Below are 26,365 nucleotides of genomic sequence, written 5' to 3' on the forward strand. Positions count from 1 at the left end.
GGGGTCGGTTGCCTACCATCTTTCCAGTACAGCTTTGGGCACACCAGAGAATTTCTGGCAGACCAAATATATACAATCATTGGTACGTACGTACTTGTCGTACGTGTGTGGTGAAACAGGAAATATACCATATAATTGCAGTAGTATAATTATGAGAAGAATTAAACCTTTCTCGCGAATTGCTATTTTACGTTAGGTGTTTGCCCATTATACATGGAGTCTCGTTTCAGTGTCATTTGTTTGTGTGCATTTAAGCTTTATATTACAACTGTTATTCATATAAAGGCAGAAACTCGGCATTTTAAAAACGAAAAAGAACTGAACGTGTTGCAACAAACAAGTGAGAAGGAAATAATTTCGATTGAACATGCCTGAAAAAGTTATACTGTGTATGTGATCGGCCATTGGTTTGAGTGCCACACTTGTGTGTAGCACTGTAAACGCCGGATGCTACACTAGGGTCACCTTTTCGTCTTCGGACTATACCTCTGACACTGTGGATACTTTTCTTTTAGGGTGTTTGTACGTGCGTTTAGTGCTTATTGTTGATGTGGTTGAGAGTGTCAAATGAATGTGTTCGACATAGCTGTAGCCTGTTCAGTAATCAGTAAACAGATTGTTGTGACAGGGCGTTGGTAACAAACGATAGGAGATAGCAGGGCGCAACAACCCTTCTTTTATGTGGCTGTCATGAACAGATAATGTGAAATAACTGTCAAAAAGAAGAGTATAGCCTTTCCCATTGGGCAGATCTTTTAAGGGGGGTGCAGCTGTCGCGAAGAGACCGTTCACTTTATTTGGCAACTGTGTTGTAGCAGGCTAACGTTAACATTTCATTAATCGAATTGACTTGTACTAACCTTACCACGAAGTTATGTTGTTAAACATTGTCCATTCGAAGACCCGATGTGTTAGTTAACAGTTTAAATTGTGTTTCTATGCGGTTGACCACCTGACAGCTAGGTTTAGTAGATGCTACAGGATGAAACTCATATTTAAGTTGACAAAATGCACAGCAGTGAACCTACTGAAGCGCAGGAATACACATTGCGGTCAAAGTCGGACGTACTGGGTGGAAAGTACAGTTCTTAAGGGGTCATGGAAGAGACGTGAATATGTAGTTTCACGTCGCATGCCACTTTCTCATTTAGAGTCTGTGGTCACGTCGCCATTGCCCTGTATCCGACTTGGAGAGGTTTCAGCACCCCGGGATCTATGGAGACTCTCGACGCACAAACTGAACTGTTATAGTACCTCCACTGATTCGAGGCCAGCCACTCAAGATGGGGTTGAAAGTAAAGACAACGCAATCAAGACTGGTAAAAACCTCATGCCAGTACCATCGGAAGACATCAGAAGACTATTGCACCTGGCGCACCCGGAGCGATGGCGACTGTCGAGTATGTAGTTTAGATGTCATTTCAGGTCATGATATGGACATGGCAAAACAATCACTGATTTGGGTATTTTTTTGTTACTGTGTGCTGATTTGATCTCTTGTTTTGTTGAAGGTTTTTTTTTCTGGTTCTCAAATAACTTTTTTTATTCTCATATTTAGAGAGACTATATATAGCCACTGTGTTGGAGTTTTTGAGCTACACCTGCTGAAACTGTATAGTATGGCTGTCACCACACCATATTAGTCTGATTTGTTTGTTTGTTTGTTTCTCCCACCTCTTCATTCCCAGCGGCCATGGGTTTCCTGATGGCCTCCAGTGCTGTAACCATGTCGGCTCCTTATTTCCTGGGAAAGGTCATCGACACCATCTACTCCAGCAGCACCGCAGACTTCAGTTCGTCCCTGACCTCCCTGTGTATGATGCTGGGTGGAGTGTTCATCTTTGGGGGAGCTGCTAATGCTGCACGCGTCTACCTCATGCAGATCTCCGGTAGATGTCCAGGCTTTCTCCTGAACTATCGACAGAGCTATGTACTATGATAATACTCTGATGAAGAACCTGTGCTGTTGTCAGTTCAGTGGTGAAGGGGAAAGAAGTGCTTTTGACATTATTATGAAGATCTTTGATGATAAAGCTGGCTGCATATCATCAAAGTTTTTGACTAGTGGTGTTTTTTGCACTGCTGAAGTTTACTAGTAAATGTTGATATCACAGAAAGGCTCTTGGTAGCTCCTGGTTAGGTGACATTTAAGTTTAGTGATTGACGGGTTGTACTGTCATGACAATCTTTCACAGGGCAACAGATTGTGCGAAATCTGCGGGAATCTCTCTTCTCCTCCATCATCAGACAGGAAGTCGGGTTCTTTGACAAGACTCGCACTGGAGAACTCATCAACCGCCTGTCCTCAGATACCACCATTGTGGGACGCTCACTGACGGACAACCTCTCAGATGGCCTGCGCTCGGTCGCTCAGGCGGGTGTGGGTGTCAGTATGATGGTGAGGAAGTTTCCTGCTTTTGTCTTCTGTTTCTGTTCTTCAAATCTGGTCAATTTCAATGTCAATGTCAATTTATTTATATAGCACATTTAAAAAATAACAACAGTTGACCAATGTACCTAAACATGTATTTTCATTTCTTGGTAGTATTTATCTTCCCCAGATCTAACTGCCAACTATATTCTGAAAAGAAATGTCATAGTGGGAGCAGTGGTGCAAGGGGTTGTTGTAATAGTTTGTGTCATAGTAGTTGGCCCAGTTGTTGTTGCTGTTGATGTAGTAGCAGTAAAGGGAAGTTAGTAGCATTCTCACAAATTCTTAAGCACTGGGACTTTTCTCAAGGATTGTGCTTGTGTAGGGATGGCAATGCCAGACTTGTGTAGGGATGGCAATGCCAGTTTTTTGTTTGTTTTTTACATAGACCTGGTCCCCATGTACTGTGATAAAGGGGGAAAAACACATAGGCTACACTGGCTGTTGTCCTCATGAGCAAATCTCTGATGGCTAGCCTCAAGTGTTTTTACTGATGGAAATAGCTGAAAGCCTCAATGCCCTCAGAAGAAGGGGTTTAAAACAAATCCAAACAAATCTGTGGAGATGGGCTTAGATGCCCTTTTCTAAGAGTAGCCCGTCTAGGTTTCATCCCTCCGGGATCTCATCAGAAAGGGCGCTTTTAAGCAGCACCTGTTGCTAAGGTGACCAAATGAGCAGACTCCATGATATACTGAGATAATGACTTCATAGTGTGTCCAGTTTCGGAGCAGACAGCATCTGCCATTTATAGCTTTATAGCCTTATTTGCAAAGATTGTTTCTTTTTGTGATTAAAATGTTTCAAGGCAATTCTATGTAGGTGGAGGGGTTTGAAAGGTTTATTTTCTTTCCATTAGCAGTTGTGCGCATAGCATTGCAGGTGTATGTTTTTCTTTTTCTTATTTGGTCATTATCTTGTTATCTTGTTTGTCATTTCCTGTGAAATGACCGTCAACACTGAACTTATTTGATTGATGATTTACAGACTGGTGCAATGATCTTTCATTTGTTATCAGTAACAAAGAGGTGACAAGGCTTGAACTCATTTGCACCAGTTCTATATATGTCCCAGAACAGGAAGTGGGGCTGCACTACTGTAGCAGGAAATGAGGGCCATATCGGACCTGAGGAACCGGTCATGTAACTACTAAAAGGAAGATTACCCTTAATTACGCAGATTGTGGCTGATTGTCAGCAGTGATGACCGCAAGTGTTTGTGAAGTCATTCTGGTGTTTTGTGTGATACTACGGACTATTGTGTTGTCAGCAGCCTTCAAGGAAGTGGCTTCCAACTTGACTTGCATGTAATCTTAAAATTAATTCTGGGTTTGTTTGTGATGTAACATTGCCAGGAATGCCACTTTTTCTGTAAAAGGTTGCGGCTCTGTGTATTCATTCGGTGAAAGTATATCATTAGTCAACATGGGATACAATGTCCTTAGAAATTATTAACAAAATGGCATAATTAAGAGCCATCTTGTTTGATTAAGAACCATTGTCAGAGAGCAAATTGGGCTAGATTGTTGACCAATGTAATTGTGGGCAGGATCTCTCTCTGTCTCCCCTCCCCCTCTCCTTCACTCTGTTGCCTAGCAATGCAGATGGCATGGCAGTAGCGTACGCTGTTCAAATGAAATTACATTCCAGCTGATCTCCTTTCACTGATTTCAGACATTTACTGAACTGGCACTCTCAACGTGAAAAACCAAGGCAGTGGAACAAGAAATTTTATGAAATATTCACAATATTGTTTCACATTTTATAGATATTATGTAGTTTAACAATCTGCCATCGTCAGTTGAATTTTGTGGCAGCAATTACCCATGAAAGGTTTGCTTGTTAGTGCAGCACAAATTGGGTAATCGAATGAAAGGCTAGTGACCAGAACTAATCACCATTAACATCCACAATATACAGTTCTGTTCTATGGAAAAATCTATGCTCAAGAATAAGATACTCTGATGACATCATGCGAATTTGTGTGTCACTAATGTAGGAGTGCATTTCAGATTTATGTTCCTTTGTTGTTAGGTGTTAGGACATCTCTATGCATGGACCTGCCCTATTTCACCATTGGGGTACAAGTGTAAAAGATCATTTGAAATTATGTAATCCTTAAACCCTTCAAGTGACCAGTTAATGAAGACAAACAATAGGGATTTTTTTGTTGTTTTTTTTTTTTTTTTAAACGGTTCACTTCTCTGTAAGAATAGTTGTAGACTGAGGATAATCATGGGTTGTGACTCGTCCATTGTTGTGAGCTCATTGTATAACTGCAGCAGGGGTTTGATGGAAAACTCTGTAAAAATCCATTAAAGGTGTGCGTGGGAGAGGCGTCTATTAAGAGAGCATTCAACCATAAAGCAAGAGAAGGTGGCCAGGAATGTACTTCTGACATTGTTTTCTTTCTCTCGCCCCCTGTGTGCATCCTTGTAGTTCTACGTGTCTCCCAGTCTGGCTGCGTTCGTGCTGATGATCGTTCCGCCCATGGCCGGCATGGCGGTGATCTATGGCAGATACCTGCGCTCCATCTCCAAACGCACCCAGGACTCTTTGGCTGAGGCTACGCAGGTAAATGGAACTTTTGGAATGCTGTCGGGATATTTCTGACAAAAGGAAGTGACAAGAAAGTAAACAGGCCCCCAAAAAAAAATATTTTTCCACCTGTCCTCTCACCTCATCTCACCTCTTCTTTTCTATGTCCATTTACTCGTCTCTCTCCCTCTCTCTCCCTCCCTCTCTCTCCCTCTCCCTCTCTCTCTCTCTCTGCTCAATACCCTCTGTTCTCCCTCCCCACGTCTCTCTCATCGTCTCTCTTGATCTCTCGCTCCGTGTCAGCTGGCTGAGGAGCGGATCAGTAACATGAGAACGGTGCGAGCGTTCGGTAAAGAGCGGAGTGAGCTGGAGAAGTATGTGGGGAAGATCAACTACGTGTTCCAGCTGGCCAAGAAGGAGGCTGTGCTGAGAGCCGGCTTTTTCGGGATGGTGAGTGACCTTTAACGTGAATCGCCCTGGAACTTCTCAGGTGCTCTCTAGGTGCACTCACTCACTCACTCTCGCTCACTCGGGTGCTACGGCTATTCTCTCAGTTCCACCTCTCAGTATCATTCCCTGCATCTCACTCTCAATCACAGTCCAGATTCACTCTCTTAATATGGCCCATTCTCTCATAATCTCTGTCTTTTTCAATGGTTGCTCCCTCACTTCAGATTCTCTCTCCCATCACTAAGACTCACACTCTCACTCCAACTCACTCACTCCATGTTATCATACCATTCCAAACTCTTACTCCATATTGCTAAATTCTCTCCACATAAATTAATTTTCAGTCTCTCTGTCCAACCTCTCCATCGCTCCCTAAGAGCTCCCTGGCTATCTGACTCACCTGGCCACACCTGCAGAGACAACATCCACCGACCACTATGTTTCTCACCAGAACAACCTGTTCCTTGTTGTAGCTTTTGGTTTCTAGCGTGCCAAAGACCAAAGCCAAAACTGACATAATCTCTTTATCCTGATACAAATTACCCTCTTCTGTTCTCTCTCTCCCACTGTGTGTGTGTGTGTGTGTGTGTGTGTGTGTGTGACAGACTGGTCTCAGTGGCAACATGATGATCCTGGCGGTGCTGTACAAGGGCGGCTTGCTGACCGCCAGTGAGCACATGACTGTGGGACAACTTTCCTCCTTCCTCATGTACACCTTCTGGGTGGGCATCAGCATTGCAGGTGTGTGTGTGTTAGTTTGTTTGCCTGACTGGCTGACCTAGTGTACGTATTCTACATCAGGGGTGTCAAACAGAAGGCCTGGGGGCCAGATCAGCCCCGCCAGCAGTTTTCACACTTAAATACATACATACATCCTAGATGTTTTGGATAGGAAGGGAAAAATTAGGAGAAAAAATAGTCACATCCAGTTGTCTTCAATGTGTAATAAGTAATATTTCTATGATCGATTGATCAAACCTAGCACTACAAACCATCCTCAGGAAGGAAGGGCTGACAAAACTGACATGGCATGTAGGGTATTTCAAAAGAGAAAGAGCAGTATGTAACAACAGTACATGATTTGTACTTGTTTGCTCATAAGTGGCTATAATAAAGGAGCACCTGTACCTGTGCAGAAAAATGTAAATGGATCTGTGAAAAATAATAACCATGATAATGACGACCCCCAAGGGGTCTCATTACAACAAATCCGGCCACGCCTAATTTGAGTCTGAAACCCCTGCCCTACATTGTTTGATTTCCTTGGAATTTCCCACCCAGATATTCATCTGGCTGATGAATAACCTTAAGTGATGTTCCAAGATCACACTGCAAGGCAAGCTGCCAAAATCAGTGTTCCATATTTTTTTTATTTCACCTATACGCTATAAGCAGTTAACCAGGATGCGTTTTTGTATAAAGATTCTGTCAGTATTGAAAGAGTTAATTTTCATTCCTCCAACCTAAATGATCACGGCCAGTTGGTTTACATTCTTTAAACAGTAATATCTAATCGTCATCTACTTTTACCAGTGAATGTTCTCTTCCTACATGGTTCAAAACCTTGTGAGAAGCCAAAATTGACCTTCATTTAATTTTTCCATCAATATATTTGCACATTTCATGTTGTCTTGTTGTGTTTCTCCTATGATATTTTGTAGCAATTTATTTTCAGATTAAGAGAATATTGGACAGTAAAATCTCAGATTAGATCAGATCGCCGTGTTGTCTCTGTGTTCCATGTGTCAGGAAGGATGAAGCAAGTTTATTGATAGAGCGCTCTGTACAAAAGGTCATTCAGAAAATATAAATATAAAAACATGAAATAAATAGAAAGTTGTTCTGGACCATGCACGATGATTAATAGCCAAACAAGGTAATATATACAGTACAAACAGTGGTTTAATGCATGACAAACAATGACCATGTAGCTAGTGACTTACTTCCCTATCCATTAAACAGAAAGTAAAAGTAAGACTAGTTGACTTGCCTAAAAAGTAAAGTCTCAGGAAATGGTAAAAATGTAGCCCAATTTCTTTAATAAATATTAAAATATAACATCATAGGCCTGAAAAACATTAAGTCCTGTGTGCTTGTGTTCCATACCACCACACATTGGATCTGTAGGGGCTGTGGGAGAGTACAGCTCATCTTGATCTGTGGACTGCAAAGCCATCCCCAAATAAAGTCATTAAACCAGTTTTCATACCATTGTTGGCGTACATTGATCAAATTAATTGGTTTAATCCACTATTATTGTGTAATAGTATAATGTGTGTCTGCGCTTGTGTTTTTCTCTGGTGTAGTTTCACATTAGTTGAAATTCCTGACTGTAAACAAGCAAAAGCAAAGATAGAAGAAACATAACTAAATTGAGCTGCACTAGAGAAGTGAGAAGAACTGCTTTTGCACTCGCGCATACTCTCTGTCTGCCGTAATGAGCTCTCATAACACATATTTTCTAGCTCCGAGAACAATAGAGATAGTAAATCAGTCAGTCATTGCCAGGAATCTGTGGCATGTCATTTTTATGGGTACTTTAATTAAGACAGATATAGTTACTTTTTTTTTATAACCACCTAGCCAAAAGTGGCTGTTAACACTAAATGAGTTTTCAGGATCATTTATGTAATTTGTTGACCAAAAGAAAAAAAAGTATGCTTTATGTGCAGTCCCAAATATGGGACTCCACACCAGTGATTTGTTGAGGTGCAGGCTTTGACTGTTTTTTTTACTGGGTCATCCATTTGCCCTGTCAGGTTTCAGTTCCTTCTACTCGGAGCTGATGAAAGGCTTTGGTGCTGGAGCCAGACTGTGGGAACTAGTGGACAGGAGACCGGAGTTCCCCCTCGATGGTGATGTCACACTTGCATGACCACTTAACACCACAGAGATTAGGGGCAAAGGCCGTGCACATACTGTATATAGCTCTGTACCTGTACTCTGCTAAAGGCCAAGATTGCCAGGTTGAATCTAATCTGAATCTAATCTAATGTAGTATATAGTTTTCACTTCATAAATGTGTAAGCTACTCTGACAATATCTAGGTATTTTTGTTGTAGTAGTCCACAGCCTTATGCTAGTGACATAGTAGCAATTGTTGCAATGTCACAGCAATGCCTTAGTTATGAGAGACTAAAGCTAATGATATGGGGCAGCTGTTGCTGGGCAATGTTCCACATTATTGTGCTTCTGGCATGTTCCCACTGATATTGGGCAACAATTTATTTTCTCTAAAGCAGTGGTTCTTAAAACGGGGTACACGTACCCCTGGGGGTACGTGAAGGCACTTCAGGGAGTACGTGAGATTTTAAAATCCATGCAAAAATACTTTAAAAACAATTATTTAATAAATATTTCAGGAAAATATAAGTTAATAAAATTAATTTTATATTTCAGTAGGCTATTCAATTTTATTATCCTTAAAACCCAACCTGAAACATTCCACCCGCCATCACCTGTCAATCACTGTCAAAACTCAAACGATGGAGTCGTGGTTGAAGCGTAGCGGTTAGGGGGTACTTGGCTGAAAGAATATTTCACTGAAAAAAGGTTGAGAACCACTGCTCTAAAGCACTAATCATCAGTAGGCAAGTCGTTGTGATCATCCAATCAGAATAAATGGAACTGGTTATGTTGTTGCCCAGCAACATTGCTCAAAAAGTTGCCCCATTCACCTTATTCACGCGGCGGCCACTGTGTAAACCAAAGGGGTACACTGACTATATCATTAATGCTTTTTCACCACCTACTGGCGAATGCATAGAACCCTACAATCCTATGGACTCTGACAAAGACACAGAAGTGTCGAAACGTTAGTCAATTGCTGTGCACTACAATAAACAAATGTAAAAGCCAACCTCTGTGTGCTTCGGTGAACCTTCTCCTTCTCTACAATCCTATGGTTTGTCTACCCTGTAGCCTCAATTTGGTTAACAATGGCCGCCGCGTGAATAAGGCGAATTCGCACAACAGCGTACCGTCATTTCTCTGTAGTCTAGGTAATCTGTGAGGAAAAAATCACCCAACCCAAAACCTTGCAGCAGAAATTATTTTTTTTGTATTCAGTTTATGAAACCTTCCCATGTCACATACCAAAGGTCCATGAAAATCCAAGTGGTGGAACATTGTCAAAATTGGAATTATTTGTGCATAGGTCAAAAACTGTACCTTTGGCAGTTTTGAACTTTCATAATACAGAGGATCTGTGAAAATGAGGTCCAATTCTTTCATAAAGGCATAACTTGGAGAACTTGTACTTGCCGTGGCAACCATTAAATGTTCCATCATAAAAGTGCAAAACAATGAATGTAGCCTGACTGGTGCCAACTTAGTAATTTTCCCACACTTGTGATCAGAATATTGAGATTCAGGAAGATGATCCAGTGCAAGATGAGTAACGTGTAGGTTGCTTACACATACAATACCCCCCCCCCCCCCACACACACACACACACACACACCCCTCAACCCTTTCCACCAACCTCAAGTTTCTTCAGAATTTTAACCATCAGTTTCTTGAGAACTGTAACCATCAGTATCTTGATCAGCAGAATACATGGAAACCATTATGTGCAACATTACAATGCACCATTGCTCAAAAAGTTGCCTCATGTATCATCCATATGCCCATTGGTGTCAGTATAACCCATTTAGCGCTTACACAGTACCCAGCTAGTTAAAAACCAACTAAAAGGGTCATGATCCTACCTGATCAACAGCTTTACACAGTGCAATATCATTCTGGGCATGCATTGACAGACGTCATTCATGTCAGAGACTTCATTCTCTGTGTACCATGAGTTTGAAGCTGTTATTTTAAGTTAATAGAACTGCATTGGGTTGCTTTAAGCCCACATTCTGTGGCTCTCAGTAGAGGGGGCCCTTTCAGATATGAGGGGTAATTAACGTAACCCATGGTATATGATTGAGGGACCCTTTAATGACATAGCATACATACATCACCTATGTTATTTGACTGAGGCAACCCATTCTCTAGGGGTGAATAACATAACCCATATTATTTGACTGAGGGCCCCCATTCAGATGTCATGGGTGAATAACATAACTCGTGTTATTTGACTGATATCAGGGGGAGAAAACATAGTAGCGACTTCACGTACAAACCCATTCAGTAATGCATGAACATGACCCCTCATGTAATGATCACTTTGTTCTTGACGAAGGCTGTCTCTTGCAAAGGTTACCTTGCCAACATGGACAGACCTCAGACCTATAGTCTGGACGTCACCAGTTGGTCCATAGCCTGTTCTGTGCTTTCAGCTTTGCGCATGTGAGCACTCTCCTGCACCAGCAAGCTGCCGCTGTTCACTGAGGACTACAATCACAATCAGATGTGCGCTTTACTATGCATAGCCTGTGCAACATTGTTGGCTACATAAGTTTAAAACCCAGTGCCAGTGAGCTACCAGTGTTCATTGACCCTCAGTCCTGAATGTGCTTGTCCGTATGCTTGTGCAACTGTCAGACATGTAGCAAACCACCGGCCCCTGCGCATCACCGGGGGGTGATCTTTCTTCTTGTCACTGTGCACTTGCCAATGTTGGCTCTATTGCCATGATATTCCTACATCACTGCAGATTCACCAAACTCTGCTTGTACTGTAATGTTGACTCACTACCTAACTGCCTCATTGACTTCTGAATCTGGCCAGCTGGTCTCATCAGAATGTTGAAAGAGGAATAATATATTACAGACACTGCCTTATATAGTGCAAAAATATTCCCCTAGACAGGTGATTGGAGATTAGTTCAGATTAGGGTTGGGCACCGAAACACGGTTCTAATATGGCACTGATGCAGACGCAAACGGTAGTAACTACGTCGAATAACAACGTGGATTTCGGTGCCTCATTTCGGTGCTTAAATCACTTTTTTTTTTTAATACGAGGCATCATGTCATGCGATACGATGGCACTGCATGTCATGCGCCATCTCTAACGTCTTGCTCTGATAGCAACACATCCAGATACAGTTGGCTAACATAAACACGGGATGTAAACCAGAGGGGTGCACCACATAGGCAGGACATGTTTGACAGCTTGCGTAAGCTTAGGTAGCTCAGTGAATATGAAGATCATGTTAAAAGTTAGCTGGCAAAAACATAAATATGTAGGTTACATACCTGATGTCACTGAGCTGTCAAAGAGGCTACGGAACCATCTCTGTATGTTACCGCTAGTTAAACTCAGCTGACTGGTGTTAGCGCATAGCCATAGTTGCTGTTAAAATGCCTACTAGTGTTGGGAATCTAAACACTTCAACACCGACATAATGTAGATAGATAGATAGATAGATAGATAGATACTTTATTGATCCCCAGGGGAAATTCAAGGTCTCAGTAGCATACAGACAACACACACACATTCACTAACAGCAGAAAAAGTAAATAAAAGTATATAATATAAAAACACAACTAAGCAATAAGGACAGTAGAAGATAAGTATAGTATATATACTTTTTTGATCCCGTGAGGGAAATTTGGTCTCTGCATTTAACCCAATCGGTGAATTAGTGAAACACAAACAGCACACAGGGAACACACAGTGAGGTGAAGCACACACTAATCCCGGCGCAGTGAGCTGCCTGCTTCAACGGCGGCGCTCGGGGAGCAGTGAGGGGTTAGGTGCCTTGCAGGGCACTTCAGCCGCAGCCCACTGGTCGGGGTTCGAACCGGCAACCCTCCGGTTACAAGTCCAGAGTGCTAACCAGTGGGCCACGGCTGCCCCAAGATAGATAGATAAATAAAGAATATACTAAAATACAAATTATACTAACTAACACTTAATCTAAATCAATTCTAAAAACAGTATCCACATAGTGGTGATTAATCAATCAAGAGGCACTTGCAATGACTGAGGCAGGGACTGAGCCTGTGATTCTCTGTGCATAGTAAGGTAAGGTAAGGTGCTCTGTGTGAGTGAGTGTCACGGTGATAGTGCAATGATGATAGTGGTCATGGTGATAGTGCAAATGAGTAAGTCCAACAGTGCAAGAATAAGTCTATATATCTATATATATATATATAACTATTTTAAGAAAAGGTATAAGTGTGGCCACAGTTCGGCTGTGGCATGGAGGGAGGGTGTGATCGGGCTGGCGTTGCGGTGATGGAAACAGGAGACAGTGGTGATGTTTCTCAAAAGTAGCCAGGTTTTTATTTCCACCTTAGCAGCTGCATGCATGAACCAGTATGGAGAAAAATCGGAAAAAGAAAAGAAAAACCAAACTCCAAACAATAATCTCAAATCAATCAATGAGCTTCCAAAATATATCCAATCGACTTTGACAACCCTTTTCAATGATGGGGCAAACTGCTGCAAATCACAGAATGAGTGTTAGGTCTATTAGCAGGGGCTATCACTTGCTCACCTCAGACCATTCTACCTCCTTCTGCCTTCAACCATAGTCCGACCAGAGAATTTACCTCTGCCGACTAACCCAATGCACAATCAATCAATCAATCAATTAATTAACAAAACGCATCTTCTCCATATAAATATCCATTAATACATTCCATACCATAAAACCCACAGTTTCATAACAAGGCAATCTTATTGTATCATTTCATAACCTTAAACACATCATAAATAACCAGAACGTCCCAAACACCCCTCTTGTCCTGCACACTTGACTTCTGCTTGTTCAGTACGTCACACTCCACGACCTTATAATGTTCCTTGCGACTTTCCGTCGGGTCTTTTCTCCGTCCCCAGATCAGGAAGCGCTATTGTCCGACACAATGAAAAGTTTACTAAATGTCCGTGTTCCCTCAACCTTCAGTTGGCCACCCTGAAAGTAAGGCTTATTGTCCTGTATGCGTTTGTGGTTTGCAGTTGCTGCAACCATGCTGGATGCCGTTCGTGTTCGTGTGTGCAAATAAAGTGTGTTTGTAAATCACGTTGTCCGATCTTTGTATTTAGCTCCCGTATGAAATAAACTGTAGCCGTAACGTGCTAATATAGCACGCAAACACTGAGGCAGAAAGACAGTGGTAAAAAGTGGCTAGTGGACAGACAGTATTCAAACATGGAGGGGGTGAAGAGGCAGACAGACTATGCAGAGAAGTCTATCTCTCCTCTTCCCTTAAGTGAAGCATTGAACAGTTCAATGGCCCTGGGGACAAATTACTTCATCAGTCTGTCTGTTGTGCAAGGCAGTGAGCGAAGTCTCCAGCTGATCAGGCTCTTCTGCTTAACAATAGTGCTGTGGAGTGGGTGACACTCATTGTCCAAGATGTTGATCAGTTTGTTCAGGGGGCGTCAGGCGGGGGCAGGGCGTGAGGTGATGGTGGTTTAGGTCGTTGGGTGTCACCGGGATGCAGAGCTGGAGAGACTGGGAGGCTGGGAGGTGGGGGTAGGGCAGGCACGCAAACAAGAGCCGTGTCCGAGTCAGCTGGGGGTGGTGGACAGACCACCGCCGCTGGAGCAGGGCAGTCAAACCTGTTGTAGAAGTGGTTCAACTGGTTCGCCCTGTCCAGGTCCCCCTCCACAGAGCTGCTGCTCTTCTTCAGGCCAGTGATCATTTTCATGCCGTCCCATGCCTCCTTCATGTTGTTTTCCTGCAACTTCTGTTCCTAACATGTTCAAAACTATTGCGTGTTATGGGGGAAGGCATGACATTTCTTGAAGCATTTGGGAACACACTGAGGGAGTCCCTGTTAGATTAGCTTTCTTGCCAATGCCGTTGTCCATGACCTCGAAGTTCTATGGCAAGCGGTTTTAACATACCTTATGGCAAACCGCCTACACTTGGAAGCAGAGCTTACCATTGTGTGTGCATCCATGGCAAGCTGTTTTAACATTTAAATGTATTATGCGTAGGAGCAATGAGATATTGATAGTAAATTGAATATAACAGTTCAATTTCATGTTCAAATTTGTCTTGGGCACTGTGGGCACTTGGATCCATATGTGGTATGGACGCTGTAACCTGTTGTGCCACAGCGTCCCGAAAAAGGGCTGGGGACACGCAGCACATTAAAGGTTCCCGGATGTGCGGGTCTAGTGTATGTATCATCACCTTAAGCCTCCTGTCTCTTCTCCTCTGAATTTCTTCTCTTCTTTCTTTCTTTCCTCATACCATCTCCCCTCTCTTTCATCCCTCGTTCCCCCCCCCCAACCTCCGTCTCCCCAGAGGGCACAGTGCTGAGACCTGAGCAGTTTAAGGGCCAGCTGCAGTTCCACAACGTGTCCTTTGCCTACCCGACCCGCAAGGATGCGCCCATCTTCCAGAACCTGAGTCTCCTGGTGCCGGCAGGGACGGTCATGGCTGTGGTGGGGCCAAGCGGATCGGGCAAGTCCACCCTGGTGTCCCTGCTGTTGCGTCTGTATGACCCAGAGTCGGGTAAGACGGAGATACTGGCGAAATAATGTTGCAATATTAATTTATCGTGCATTCCCAGCATAAACACGGTCTATGTTTTATCACAATGTGTTGTGTGTCTATTGATTCCTCATCAACCAAGTTCATGGTATGGCTTAGTCAGTCTATAAATATAGACAGAGCAAATTGATTCTTTTTTTAAGTCGAAGATTTTAAACTCATGTCTGCTCTAGTTCATCACATTCTGTCACCTCATGACACTTACTAGCATGGGTTAGGGTAATTAGCATGGGTTACGGTAATTAGCATGGGTTAGGGTTATTAGCATGGGTTAGGGTAATTAGCATGGGTTACGGTAATTAGCATGGGTTAGGGTTATTAGCATGGGTTAGGGTAATTAGCATGGGTTAGGGTTATTGGTATGGTCAAGTTTAAAGCCTGCATCCTCATGGCTTTGAACAAGTCGGTGCTTTTTTGGTTTTACTTGCAGACACTAGGGTGTAAAAGTGATTAATAGGGCTATGATGGCCCCTGTGTAAAGATGATTGACTATTTTAAAGGCATCTGTTGTTAGAGGCATAGTAGACATAACATTGTGTCACTCCGCTGTCACAGGCATGATCACTATCGATGGCAGAGATGTGCGGGAGCTTAATCCTTGTTGGCTGAGGAGTCATATCGGAACAGTCAGTCAGGTAAATCCACCAATGAAAATATTTTCAAATATTTCAACAAAAAAAAAAGATAAAATATGTGTCCTGTTTATCTGGAGACAAAAAAGAATGTTAAACGTTTTACACAAGGTGCATGAAAAAAGATAGAAAAGTAGTTCCAAAACTTCCCAAAGCTGTAAGCTAGGGTGACAAATTGCTTCAGCTGTTCAGACAGAGCGTCACCAAAGCTAAAGCTAGACTGTCCAAACAGTTGAAGATGGACAGTAAGTAAGTCAGAAGTACGTTAAACTGGACTCTAAAATGAAAGTGGAGCCAATGCAAGGAAGCCAGGACTGGAGTAATGTGGTCATGTTTCTTAGTACCTGTCCGCAGTCTAGCAGCTGCATTTTGGACCATCTGAAGACAATTTAGTAGGGACTGGTCCAGCCGTGATGTAATGAAGGCGTAGATTACTTTTTCAAGATCCTTAAAAGACAGGAAAGGTTTGATTTTGCCAATTACTCGTCACTGATAAAAAGCTGTTTTTGACAACAGCACAGATTTACTTGTCAAGACAAAGCTCTGAATCAAAAATAACACAAAGGTTCCTAGCATGAGACTTGACATATGGGGCACGGAAGTTATTTGCCATCCAGCCTTTAATATCCTCCAGACAACCCAGGAGAGACTGCAGAAAGTCCCTAGACTTCAGTGGGAGATACAGTTGCGAGTCTTCCGCGTGGACGGGGAATAGGATATGGATATACACTATTTTGATCCCGTGAGGGAAATTTGGTCTCTGCATTTATCCCAATCCGTGAATTAGTGAAACACACTCAGCACACAGTGAACACACAGTGAGGTGAAGCACACACTAATCCCGGCGCAGTGAGCTGCCTGCAACAACAGCGGCGCTCGGGGAGCAGTGAGGGGTTAGGTGCCTTGCTCAAGGGCACTTCAGCCGTGCCTACTGGTCGGGGTTCGAACCAGCAACCCTCTGGTCACAAGTCCGAAGTGCTAACCAGTAGGCCACAGCTGCCCCTAAAATAAAATAAGATGTTGTGTTTCCTGATAATGTTACCTAGCAGAAGCACATTTGACACAGCCTGGTTCACAGCTTTGCTTATAATTATGGAGCTTTTTTTGATATCTTCATTACCTACTACATACTATCTAATTATTGTTATTAAATTGATAAGTTATAAAGTTATAGTAAATCATATAGTTATTGATATCCATGACGATTGACACTTGTTAATGCTTATACATTTTTTCTTCATTTTGTGTGTGTGTGTGTGTGTGTGTGTGTGTGTGTGTGTGTGTGTGTGTGTGTGTGTGTGTGTGTGTGTGTGTGTGTGTGTGTGTGTGTGTGTGTGTGTGTGTGTGTGTGTGTGTGTGTGTGTGTGTGTGTGTGTGTGTGTGTGTGTGTGTGTGTGTGTGTGTGTGTGTGTGTGTGTGTGTGTGTGTGTGTGTGTGTGTGTGTGTGTCATAGGAGCCCGTGCTCTTCTCCAGCTCCATAGCTGAGAACATAGCCTATGGTGCGGTGGATCCCAAGAGTGTCACAGCTGAGGACATCCAGCGTGCTGCTCAGATTGCCAATGCCTATGACTTTGTCCAAGGCTTCCCCAAAGGCTTCGACACCATGGTGGGGGAGAAGGGAATTCTTCTGTCAGGTTAGCATTTACTTACTGTGGTCATTATTGATTGTTAACATGTTATTGTGCTGTAACATCTTCTACTAGTAATCAATATGAATATATCATGATGGGTTGAACAGGAATTAGTATGGCTTCTCTGAATGCATGTATTTCTTGATCCCATTTAGAATGTTATGTTTTTATTGAAATTGAGAACAAATTGACTTTTGCACAGATATGCTATAAATGGGACAAAGGTATTTAAACCGTGGATTCAGTGGGAAGAGGTGAAATGAAAATGACACCTTTGTCATTTAATCTTCAAAGTGTTCTGAAGTGTTGTCTGTAGTCTTCCCCTTCATTGACATTCTTAACCAGATTTGCAGTGTTTCATCACATTAAGATTGTCTAGACTCAATTTCACAAAAGCTTAATCTTCCAATTGGGGAATTAGTCGTCTGATTTCGTGATTATGTAACCTTTACATTTGTGCAGCATTGAATGTAATGGTCTAATCCCTCCTATCAGGTGGTCAGAAGCAAAGAATTGCCATTGCAAGAGCCTTACTTAAGGTAAATGATTTCACTATACATGTATACTGTTTTATTCAGTGCAAATCTGATTTCATTTGTTTTAATTTTGCATAATTTTCTCTAGAACCCCAAGATACTCCTGCTTGACGAAGCCACAAGGTAAGAAGAGAGCCTCTATTAATGTAGTGTCCTGTTTTGTGTGTTCACTGTTAATGAATGGGTGTCAATCTGAATCATTTCATCACACTCTATCCACTTCTTTTGTTCCATTCTTTTTCTCTCTGACACTCCCATCTTTTCATCCTTCTTTCTCTTTCTATCCATCCATCTCTCTCTCTCTCTTTCCCTCTCTCCCTACCTCCTTCATCTCAGTGCGCTGGATGCGGAAAACGAGTTCCTGGTGCAGGAGGCGCTGGAGCGTCTGATGGTGGGCCGCACGGTGCTCATCATCGCCCACCGCCTCTCCACCATCCAGAACGCCGACAACGTGGCCGTGCTGGACCAGCACCACGTCGTCGAGTGCGGCCGCCACGCCGAGCTGCTGGCCAACCGCGACGGACTCTTCCGGAAGCTCATGGAGAAGCAGGCCTTCATGCAGGACGAGCAGAAGCAGGCCCTGTATGAGTGAGGCACCAGAGGCCAGGAACTGAGACTGGGTTAGCTCTGAGGGTCAAAGGTCATCCAGGACCACAGACTGATTGGGGACAGTGACCTGGCAGCACCAACAGGTTGTTTAATTCTGGCACATAAACACTCTTCAGATGCTAACCTGAGCGTAGTTTTGGGAATGGCAGACAAGCGCAAGTTGAGTACCGGTCATGGTGCTACCTCAAGCTAATCAATGATTTGGGTGTGGATGCAGACTGAGGAGAGGATTTTTTTTTTCCACTGATAATGTATATTTTAAATAGGGTAAAGGAGCTTTGGAAAACTATTCTTTGACAAGAGAAAAGAACATGAAATATGCTTGAATAACAACCAACCAACCAGTACCAACAGCAAGCAGACTGAAAGGAAAATGATGCTTGTGACTTATGCACAGCATGAGTCAGTCTGTGTGTCCACTAATCAAACCTGCCTTACAGATCTTTATTTTTGTGACTCCTTAGAGAGACACACAGTATGCCTGATGTTTTTATGACTGCACAATTTATATTTTTGTTGTATCCAAAAACTTGAACAGTACTGTATAGTGTATGAAGATCTGCTTTTGAAACTCTAAGCAATGACTCCCCAGGTTTGAAGGCTTTATTTGACTGATTTCAGATGGACTCTTCTAATTGTAAAACACAACATTATTATGTTGTTATAGGCCTTTGTAAAACACACCTTATCTTTTTGTCTCGTCACATTCCTGGTTGTCAAAAGAAATTGCAGTGACTGTAGACCTAATTACTGGAAGTCTTTATGACTTCTGTACAGTGCACTCTCAAGCTGGTTTGGGATCAGTTAGACTTCTGATCTTGGTGTTGGAATTGTTTGTTTGTTTGTTGTGTGTTTGTTTGTACACTGATGAAAAGAAATGATCAGATTTATGTTTTCTAGGAGTGTTAAACAATTATGGGTGACAAAACTAAGAGATCCAGTTAAACTAAGAAACCACCATGGAAGTCCTCTAAATGACTGCATATTTAAGTGCTGATGCTGAGATTATCTCCACTTCGGTCACGTTCCACACAGTGCACTGAGCTGCTGCTTTGCAAAAGATGGCACCTGGGCAAAGCAGTGTAGTGATCTAAACCACTGGCTGAATCAACTAATTATTTTAATGACAAAAGTGGCCAAGGCTGGAATTGTATGATCAATTTTCATTTGTCATTTGTTCCAAATGTAATTTTTATTATATTGTAGCCAATCTGTAGCCAAGTGTTTCAATTGATGTGGGTGTATGCATGTAGTCACAGTGTCACAGGGTCAGTATGTCACACAGTTTTACTGCATTTTTATAGAGAAACACCTTTTATTTAGAAAATGAATGTCATGTGCCTAGAATGCAAATACTATGTGTCTCTCTCTGGATGCTCCTTTGTGGTCACTATAGTTTGTTAGCAACAGATGGAGAATAACCAGGACAACCTGTCTTTGTTCTTATACATCTTTATGAGTGATGTGAGTGCAAAGGAATAGGATTCATTTGAATTGAGCAAGTTACTGCACTGGCTTGAATGATGCACACTTTAATGACAGCTTAAAAAGAAGTATACAATACGTCAGAACTATATATATATATATATATGTGTGTGTGTGTGTTAAATGTCATATCAATCCATATGTCTATTTTTGATGTATCAGTTGAGAAATTATTTAATCAATATGAAAAGATAGTTTTGTGTGATAAATTATTAGGTGTTAAAGTATAAATGAAAATATATTGCTGAATTGTCTTCTCCATTGATTTTAATTTAAGGAGTTTTGTTACATTGTTTTATTACTTGATGATTTAGTACTGTTGTTTGCCACAAGGGGGCACTGTTGTCATATGCCACACGCAGCATTGGGACTTGTGTGTTGATGAAGGTGGATTTCTTTTCTCCCCGCTCCACCTCTTTAGACCATTTTAGTAGCTCTCATTTACACACTTACACGTTAACCTCTGGGAGGTTGGCAGTGTCATGCACACAGTAGATGTGTGCAAAAGAATATTGCCTTTTATCGACTACAAAATATGTCCAAATAGTAATGTAACAGAGGGGTGATGAAGACTTGGATAAACCAGTTTTGTTTCTCCATGTATATTTCTCAAACTGCTCAAAAACAGAACTTCTGAGAACATTTTGTGGAGTTGCATTGCTTTTGTGACCCAGTTCAGTGTGTGTCAGTGGGCCTGTTTCCCCATCAACAGTGCAGAGTGCATGCGACCCCTGGAAACCACTGGTTGCCATTCCGGCTCCTGTGCCTGGTCTTGTGAAGAGAATCCTACCCTATTAGGGCTCGACACTTGAAGTGGTCCCCTGGTCAGTGGAGCGGGTAAGCAGCTTACCTCCTTCTCTGACCAGGAGGCTTGTGTGATGGTAAACCAAGTCCTGGTAATTGTTGTCCTAACAACCAGCACCTGGTCAACCAAATTAAGCGAGGGAACACCAGTACTCAACACACACACACTGAAATTGAATATTTTACAAAGTAGCCTTGATATTATGGCACAGAAGTCAGACAACAGTAAACTAAAAAAAAAAAACTAAAAAAAAAAGTTTTGCTCAGTGGCTTCTGTTTTGTTATAGAACAAACATTTAGCACCTCCAACTATTGTGAGAGTCTTTCTCCTTGCTCCTCCTTCTTCACACTTTTTCTAGATTATTTTGAGGAATACATTACAGTAGATTGCACTGCAACTCTATGGTGGCCCTTGTTTTTCTCTGTGAGGATAAATATTCAGAAACTTTTTTACAGATCACAACGGTCAGATATAACAGAATTCATGAACTGTTTTGGACATCCATTTATCCACTGTAGTGCTGTATATAGTGAATAACTGGTGGTTATTCGTGTATAGTCTAGTGCACTATGTAGTGAAAGAGTGGATGTGTCCCGAATGAAGGTGGCATGGCAACATCCTAAATTTCAGACAGCTGTTGCGTTTGCAAATATATTAGTGTTTCCCATACATTGACTTATTTGTGGCGGCCCACCACAATATCAACATTGACCACCACACAATGATTTTCCAGGTTGTACTAAATTGTGCTTAAATCTGGTTGGCATCATAACCACGCTGTGCTAATTTGTTAAACTGTTGCATTCAAGTTAATTCTACAAACCAACCACCACAAATGGAATTCAATTATCTGGGAAACAATGTATTATATGTTGCTATTTATCAGTTGCTGAAATATTTAAGACATTCTATCACTATTTACCTCTGTGTGTCAAATGCTGGCCCATGTTGGCAAACACCTGGACATTTAGACATGCATCTTCATTATTCACAGCAGAGGCCACACTGCTATAAAACAAAACACTTCGACACGAATTAACTTCATAGAACAGCTGCCTTTATTTTTAAACCTCAGAACTATAACCCCCAAACAAAAGTAGTCTGCCAAAAAGTGTGACATTAGCCAATGCATAAAACAGAAGGGGGGAAAAGAAACATTGCAAAATGTTTGGGGAAAATGAAACATTACAAACTAGTCTCTGTTGCATAATGTTTTTTATAAACCGGATGGTGCACACCAGCAGCAGCTCACCGCTACTTGAATCCATCCCATCTCCACATCAGCGCATGGTGTCCTTGCATCCTTAAAGAATCAACGTGTTGACTCCCAAAATAAAGAAATACATATCAAATCATGACAAGTAATAGACTATGGCAGAAATCACCATATTGGCAGATTTATGATTAGCAGTTTCCACTAGTTCCACTTTTGTCTTCAGACACGAATTTATCTGCCGCGAGAATAGGCTACTTCAGGACCAAAATCGGATAAACCTCTTCCGTTATACCACCGTTCACTGAACTACTGCTATGGTCGCATAATATATGGGTCACCGGCGTCAAACGACAGTGGTTTTACTCTGTTAAGGCAAGAAACTAGACCAGGGAAGTCCTCCTTGTTGAGTGTGATGAACCATGTAGAAAGAAACTGTTCTACAAATCCTAGTCTCCATATACGGACCGCGCAGCGTGGCTTGAGTTCATGACTCCGATGCCTTCTATGGGCAGCCGCGCACCCCTCAAAACGACGCAGTCATGTCGCTTGACTACTACGCACCCGTACGTTGACACTCTAAGAACCTAATATGGATGAGCCCTGGGAAAAAATCCAATAGAACGCATAGACATCCTCAATGGTGTGTGAGACAAATTTAAAAAAAAATCAGAGGCGATGGGTATATAAGGTTCCCCTTGGTGTTCGTCCTGCCGTAGCGGGAACCAGCAGCGGTAGCCTTTTGCATTGAGTTTCGTCTGTGACCGGCAGCAACAAGGTAAGGAAGCTGGAGTTGAACCATTAATTACTTGGGTATTAAACAGTTCAACAAGTAATTAAGAGAATTCCAATTAGGACAATATGCTAATGTTTAAGTAGGCTAAAGCATGTTTTAATACGACTTGAAGGCATAGCCTAGATTATGACAAGTAACTTCAGAACAGATCTGAACATGTAATCTTGATGCAATAGTCTCGACATTCTCACAACAAACGCTATAAGAATGTTGTGTTGCCTACTATTGACATCACCATGGCGGGATTATTTGGTTCATAAACATCATTATTTTACTTCAGAGAATTAGAAAGTTTTTGGTGCAGCATTTATTGGTATTATTCTTTACTGAATTAAGCCTAGCCTATATGATATGTTATTTCAAGCGAAAGTTTTATGCGTAAAATGTAGTCTAGAGCATGCATCCATCTTAATGCCGGCTACAGCTTTTTGTGGCATAGGATTTAACAGTTCTTTGAAAAGTATCCCAAGAATTTCAGCTATGACCCAATAATAATAGGAAATTCTAAAAATATATGAGAGGATCAAATTACTGGATCGATCCTGCACCTGTTGAGGCTCAGTTTCTCTCCCCTCCTCCTCATTCAGTCCCTCTTCGCATTGTCTCTCTCTCTGTCTCTCTCGCTCTCTCTCTCTCTCTCTTGCTGCCTTTCTACACAGTTTATCTATTGCCAGTTTTGCAGACCTATAAGATAGTACTCCTCTAAGATGTTCAGGGCAATGCCATTACACTATATGCAGTGTTAAAGACTGTGTTGTTCTTGTGAGTCTTTGTACTTCACGTATTTAATGTGCATGTGGGTCTACTTTCGTTTGACACATCAGAACCCACCAAGATGTGCGACGACGACGAGACTACCGCTTTGGTGTGCGACAATGGTTCAGGCCTGGTGAAGGCTGGCTTCGCCGGTGATGACGCCCCCAGGGCTGTCTTCCCCTCCATCGTTGGTCGCCCTCGTCACCAGGTATGGTATCCATAGATTCATGTATAGTAATAACATGTTAAAGCACAGGAAGCATTGTTTACACATAGCCTATTATTATGATTGTCATTTGTGACTCCATGTCTTCTTGTCTCCCAGGGTGTCATGGTCGGTATGGGTCAGAAGGACTCCTACGTCGGTGATGAGGCTCAGAGCAAGAGAGGTATCCTCACTCTGAAGTACCCCATCGAGCACGGCATCATTACCAACTGGGACGACATGGAGAAGATCTGGCATCACACCTTCTACAATGAGCTGCGTGTGGCCCCTGAGGAGCACCCCACCCTGCTCACTGAGGCCCCTCTCAACCCCAAGGCTAACCGTGAGAAGATGACCCAGATCATGTTTGAGACCTTCAACGTCCCAGCCATGTATGTGGCCATCCAGGCTGTGCTGTCCCTGTACGCTTCTGGCCGTACCACTGGTGAGAAATATGAATATAGTTTGGCTTTTACACACACAGAGCTACATTTAGTTAGTATATATCACTATCTTTGTACCATTTACTTTACAATATAACACTTAAGTATTTGTCTTACTGTCCTGTTTTTGGTGGAGCTCATTATAACTGCAATTTGTCATGCCATAGGTATTGTGCTGGACTCTGGTGATGGTGTCACCCACAACGTCCCCATCTATGAGGGTTATGCTCTCCCCCACGCCATCATGCGTCTGGATCTGGCTGGTCGTGATCTGACCGACTACCTCATGAAGATCCTGACTGAGCGTGGCTACTCCTTCGTCACAACTGGTGAGAATCCTTTGGTTTTGTTTGAAGCATCCAAAAAAGGCCTAGACATTGTCAAAAACACCTATTCTCTGTGCTGCCCAGATATCCACTTAAGTTTGCGTGCCAACCAGCAAGCATCGGGCCTGCTCTATTGTAATACCACATTGTACCACGTGTAGCGTTGTATTAAATGCTGCGTGTAAAAGGCTACCTTTAAGACATCTCGAATTAAACAGATTCCACATAGCTCATTTAGTGAGCTACAGCTCCGGAGTGCCTTAGAGCAACGTTAACATTACTGTACGGTGTCTTTGTACTACATTGTGCAGGTAGATGTCGCAGACTTTTGGACACGTTTGCGGCTATATCCTGTTCCTTTCATGGCTAATGAAATGCTTCTGTTACAGCCGAGCGTGAGATCGTGCGTGACATCAAGGAGAAGCTGTGCTATGTGGCTCTGGACTTTGAGAATGAGATGGCCACCGCCGCCTCCTCCTCTTCCCTGGAGAAGAGCTATGAGTTGCCCGACGGGCAGGTCATCACCATTGGTAATGAGCGTTTCCGTTGCCCAGAGACCCTCTTCCAGCCTTCCTTCATTGGTGCGTACCTGGTTCCATGGAAACACATGTTGATATCACTGTTCCCAGTTACTTCAAGAGTATTGAACGTCTTACATGTTGGTGTTCACCTGAACAGGTATGGAGTCTGCTGGTATTCATGAGACCGCCTACAACAGCATCATGAAGTGCGACATCGATATCCGTAAGGATCTGTACGCCAACAATGTCCTGTCTGGTGGTACCACCATGTACCCTGGTATTGCTGACCGTATGCAGAAGGAGATCACTGCCCTGGCCCCCAGCACAATGAAGATCAAGGTATACATCACAGATTGCTTTTGTCTTGAAGTTTAACTGGCACTCATTGACAACTGACTAATGATCCAATCCATTTCTAAACACACTTCCCGTCTTCTTCCAGATCATTGCCCCACCTGAGCGTAAGTACTCCGTCTGGATCGGTGGCTCCATCCTGGCTTCCCTGTCCACCTTCCAGCAGATGTGGATCAGCAAGCAGGAATACGATGAGGCAGGCCCCAGCATTGTCCACCGCAAGTGCTTCTAAATCCACCATCGTCATCCTGTGCATCTGCGTGCTTGGGCTTGCGCAGTGACAGAACACATTGTTGTCATGGGACAGCTCTGGTACAATGTGGGAAGACAATGTGTTACGTGATGAAAAGGCTGCAAGGATCAATGAACACTACAAAAACGTTATATAAAAAAAGAAAAAAAAACACCATGTTACTGAAACAAGTGAATGTAAATGTACATACATATTAATTTATTAAAGTGCATTCTTTGGTATTTTTGAGAGCGGTCTGTCAACAGTATGTTGAATACCAGCATCTTGAGACACAACTGATGCCAACGTGAACCTTATCAGCATCTGAATATTAGGAATTCAGAAAAATGCACACCACTGAGAATGGCCATCAAAATCATCTGGTGCTTGTAATTTGAATCTTTATCTGTCACTCAACCTATTGAGAAGAATCTGAATACTATAGCAGAATTGTCCCAGGTGTGCAGTGTGCACAAATTTGACTCCACTTAAGGGTACTCTCAACCCCCCTCTGTCCCACACCCACTTGGACACGCACAGACGTACTTTTCTGTTGCCTAATCATTCCATGACCCCCACTTTTACCATATAGCTTTTGTGTGTGTAAGGCCAGGTTAATGTTGTCGGGTTCAGTTCTATCTTTGTCTAGTGCTGAACAAACACCTCCTCACTGTGACCTGCACTGCTCAGTGATAGAATGAAAACTGATTCCTGACGTTGGCATTACTGGAATGCGCTCGGTTTGCTTCTCCACCGTGAAGTGTAGTGGGGCCCTCTCGAGACAGACTTGGCTCAACTACCTCTAGGATTTCTGACCATTGGCAAAGCCTGTTGCTATATAAAACAAAACCCAAATGTCTGTCTGGAAGGATAAGCTAGATACAATATATGGTTTATATTATGAAGTGCTCTTGACAGCTTCTGGTTCCACTTTGACTACCTCCACCATCCAATTATAAAGAGCTCTTAACCTCTGGTTCCACTTTAAGGGACATCTTAGATT

General features: G+C 42.5%; 2 protein-coding genes across 2 annotated transcripts; both read left to right on the top strand.

Annotated features, from left to right (window-relative positions):
- Positions 1-272: 272 nt before the first annotated feature.
- abcb10 (ATP-binding cassette, sub-family B (MDR/TAP), member 10) lies at positions 273-19,952 on the top strand. Its single transcript, XM_076286099.1, has 13 exons — positions 273-1,400; positions 1,689-1,889; positions 2,196-2,398; positions 4,867-5,001; positions 5,269-5,415; positions 6,021-6,156; positions 8,175-8,270; positions 14,570-14,779; positions 15,374-15,453; positions 16,904-17,084; positions 17,577-17,620; positions 17,706-17,740; positions 17,954-19,952. The coding sequence occupies exons 1-13, from the start codon at positions 983-985 to the stop codon at positions 18,207-18,209; spliced, it is 2,142 nt and encodes a 713-aa protein (XP_076142214.1). The 5' UTR covers positions 273-982; the 3' UTR covers positions 18,210-19,952.
- Positions 19,953-22,380: 2,428 nt separating this feature from the next.
- On the top strand, positions 22,381-25,604 carry acta1b (actin alpha 1, skeletal muscle b). The gene is made up of 7 exons (XM_076286100.1): positions 22,381-22,507; positions 23,350-23,489; positions 23,607-23,931; positions 24,097-24,258; positions 24,645-24,836; positions 24,934-25,115; positions 25,219-25,604. The coding sequence occupies exons 2-7, from the start codon at positions 23,361-23,363 to the stop codon at positions 25,360-25,362; spliced, it is 1,134 nt and encodes a 377-aa protein (XP_076142215.1). The 5' UTR covers positions 22,381-22,507; positions 23,350-23,360; the 3' UTR covers positions 25,363-25,604.
- The last annotated feature ends 761 nt before the right edge of the window (positions 25,605-26,365 follow it).

Source organism: Alosa pseudoharengus, unplaced genomic scaffold (assembly GCF_046254945.1).
Source record: "Alosa pseudoharengus isolate Yale_2024_CS ecotype anadromous, Long Island Sound unplaced genomic scaffold, YU_APseudo_1.1 YU_APseudo_1.1_scf_15, whole genome shotgun sequence".
Classification (NCBI taxonomy): domain Eukaryota; kingdom Metazoa; phylum Chordata; class Actinopteri; order Clupeiformes; family Clupeidae; genus Alosa; species Alosa pseudoharengus.

Bases quoted from the DNA above. Each gene is read 5' to 3' on its own strand.
- acta1b (XM_076286100.1), top strand. From the start codon at position 23,361: ATGTGCGACGACGACGAGACTACCGCTTTGGTGTGCGACAATGGTTCA. The intron at 23,932-24,096 runs GTGAGAAATATG...GTCATGCCATAG, and splicing joins CGCTTCTGGCCGTACCACTG to GTATTGTGCTGGACTCTGGT. The intron at 25,116-25,218 runs GTATACATCACA...GTCTTCTTCCAG, and splicing joins CCAGCACAATGAAGATCAAG to ATCATTGCCCCACCTGAGCG.
- abcb10 (XM_076286099.1), top strand. From the start codon at position 983: ATGAAACTCATATTTAAGTTGACAAAATGCACAGCAGTGAACCTACTG. The intron at 17,085-17,576 runs GTTAGCATTTAC...CCCTCCTATCAG, and splicing joins GAAGGGAATTCTTCTGTCAG to GTGGTCAGAAGCAAAGAATT. The intron at 17,741-17,953 runs GTAAGAAGAGAG...CCTTCATCTCAG, and splicing joins CTGCTTGACGAAGCCACAAG to TGCGCTGGATGCGGAAAACG.